General features: G+C 37.1%; 1 protein-coding gene across 1 annotated transcript in view; it reads right to left on the reverse strand.

Annotated features, from left to right (window-relative positions):
- The window catches only part of LOC136848808 (uncharacterized), a 533,962-nt gene that overhangs the window by 22,149 nt on the left and 509,313 nt on the right, over positions 1-2,500 (reverse strand). Inside the window, exon 5 of the mRNA XM_067121467.1 lies at positions 1-47. This exon is cut by the window's left edge and continues 66 nt beyond it. Coding sequence (XP_066977568.1) covers positions 1-47 — 47 coding nt within the window. The remainder of the gene's footprint in view (positions 48-2,500) is intronic.

The following is a 2,500-nucleotide window of genomic DNA, read 5'->3' on the forward strand; positions in this document are numbered from 1 at the left end:
TGTGGTCCATGTCGAGGAGCTTCAGATTCACAAAGCTTGACTCATTCCTGAAAAAGAAATTTTGGAATGAATTAAGGTTACATAATTGGATCATGTCAAGATTAGCGAACCCAACATCTCCATGTCAAGAACAGCGAACCCAATGATCCCCATGTAAAGAATGGCCAACCCTTTCCGATCCGAACAATTTCACATGAGGGCTAGTACTAAACACGGCGAAACAGTGATTCATTTACACTTTTTCGCCGTGCTTAGTACCAGGCCCTGGGGGGGTCAAATGTATTTCGCCTTGTTTAGTACTAGCCCCTGGGGGATCAAATGTCTGGTACCTAAGTGTTCATGTCCAGAACAGCGAACCCGATTATTCTCATGTAAATAATAACGAACCCAATAATCTTCTTGTAAAGAATAGCGAAACCTGCTGCGAGCGGGTTCGCTAATCTTGACATGATCCCATAATTTGCTTACTCTCTATAAAGAATATACAAACACTAATATAAGAGAATGCCTAATAAATAATGTTAGATGATTATCAGCATTGGATGTCGAAAAGTATTTCATTGTAATTACCAAAAGTAAGCTTTTATTGGAATTTCCTAATCGGTATCAATCTAAATTAAATACTCTTGCACAGTATTATTGTTTTAATTAAACATGTAACATGGCCTCAAATATTTCATGTATAAACCAAACTTTAGCAAAGTAATAATTCCATGGGTTAGCAATAAACAACATATTCATACACTGCACGTAACACATCTGCAAAGATGTGATTTCGTGACAAACCATTGACATAATAATACAAGCAATATTTTCTCAGGGTAAGACAAAAATTAAAAGCACTCCATACAAGGACATCCAAGAAAGGAATTTCTCCCGCCTTCTCTTCTTCTGTTGTGAACTTGATGTGTTCCATTTAGTTTATTTATGTTTTCTAAAAACTTGAGTAGATCTTGATTATTTACAAGGGAGAAAGGGAAGATCTACTCAAGTTTTTAGAAAACATAAATAAACTAAATGAGCACATCAAGTTCACAATAGAAGAAGAGAAGGAGGGAGAAATTCCTTTCTTGGATGTCCTGGTCAAGAGGGAAGGGGAAAATTTAAAATTCAAGGTATATAGGAAGAAGACACACCAATTCATACATACATAGGTTCTCCAGTCATAGGAAAGAAATAAAAATAGGATTAATGACAGGGTTTGGCCATCAGGGCTTATAGGATTTGCAGTCCCGAATTTTTAGATGAAGAGCTGGATTACCTGAGGGAGAGTTTTAGGAGATTAGGTTACCCTAAGTATTGGTGGGAGTGGGCACACATCAAAGCAAGAAAAAACTATTTTGGGGAGAGGGAAAGGATAGAAAAGGAACATTTGGTAGGAAAGAAAATAATTACAGTCCCGGACAACAACTCTATTGCACCCATCAACAGAAAGCTAAATAATTTCAAATTGATAGGCAGCTACAAAAACACCATTAGGAATAAAATAGTTAGAAACAAAAAGTCGGTAGAGGGGGAGGAGATTAGAGGGGGGTATATATGGCAGCGTGTCTAGACTGTGAAGAAGGGTACTATGGCGAAACTGGCAAATCATGTAAAGAGCGAAGCAAACATCATCTGCAGAACATAAGGCATTATAATCAGACGTCGGCAGTTGCCAAACACTGCTGGGAAAATGATCACATAATAGACTGGGAAAATATGAGTTTTCTGTACAGGAACACCAACAAAACATCTAGACTGGTTGTAGAGAACGCCTTCGTAACTTGCGCCAACAACACTATGGCAGGGAACACCGGAAACGGCTCTGAAGACAGCATATCCAGTAAAATCGTCTACTCCACAGTAGCAAGGAAACGAAGGAAAAACGCAAGAGAACGCACGGAAAACGGACACCTGGAAGAAGGGATCAAAGAAAGACCAAGATCACAGGGGGTGGCGGGGGGTCACAGGAGGAGCTAGGCAATTATAGGGTTAAAAATACCCAGCACACAGATATAAATACAGCTGGACTACGTGTCTGCTCAGTGTACGGATACTTGATAATGTGGACTGTTTGTCCAAGAAAGCTTGTAAACTTTTTTCTGAATAAAAACTCCATTAGATACCATCCAGTTTGAATGAGGTCCTTTTAGTAATATTATATATATATATATATATATATATATATATATATATATATATATATATATATATATATATATATATATATATATGCATGTGTGTGTGCATACTTGTTTATGGGAGTACGAATGTACCTTAATGGTCATGAATATATATCCCATGAGTCCGTAAGAGCAATACAGACAATTAATGTCAAAGCTTGTCGTTTGGTTTATTGAGAGTACTGTTGTTTCCTCCAATAATCATAAAATGCAAACCTTGTCACAGTTAGAGAGTCCAACTGCCTAAAAACACATATGAAATGTTTATTGAACATGAGCGTCTTTTATAATTATCTAAACACAAAGCTATTCTGTTATTTTTCATGAAGACCAAA

Source organism: Macrobrachium rosenbergii, chromosome 2 (assembly GCF_040412425.1).
Source record: "Macrobrachium rosenbergii isolate ZJJX-2024 chromosome 2, ASM4041242v1, whole genome shotgun sequence".
Classification (NCBI taxonomy): domain Eukaryota; kingdom Metazoa; phylum Arthropoda; class Malacostraca; order Decapoda; family Palaemonidae; genus Macrobrachium; species Macrobrachium rosenbergii.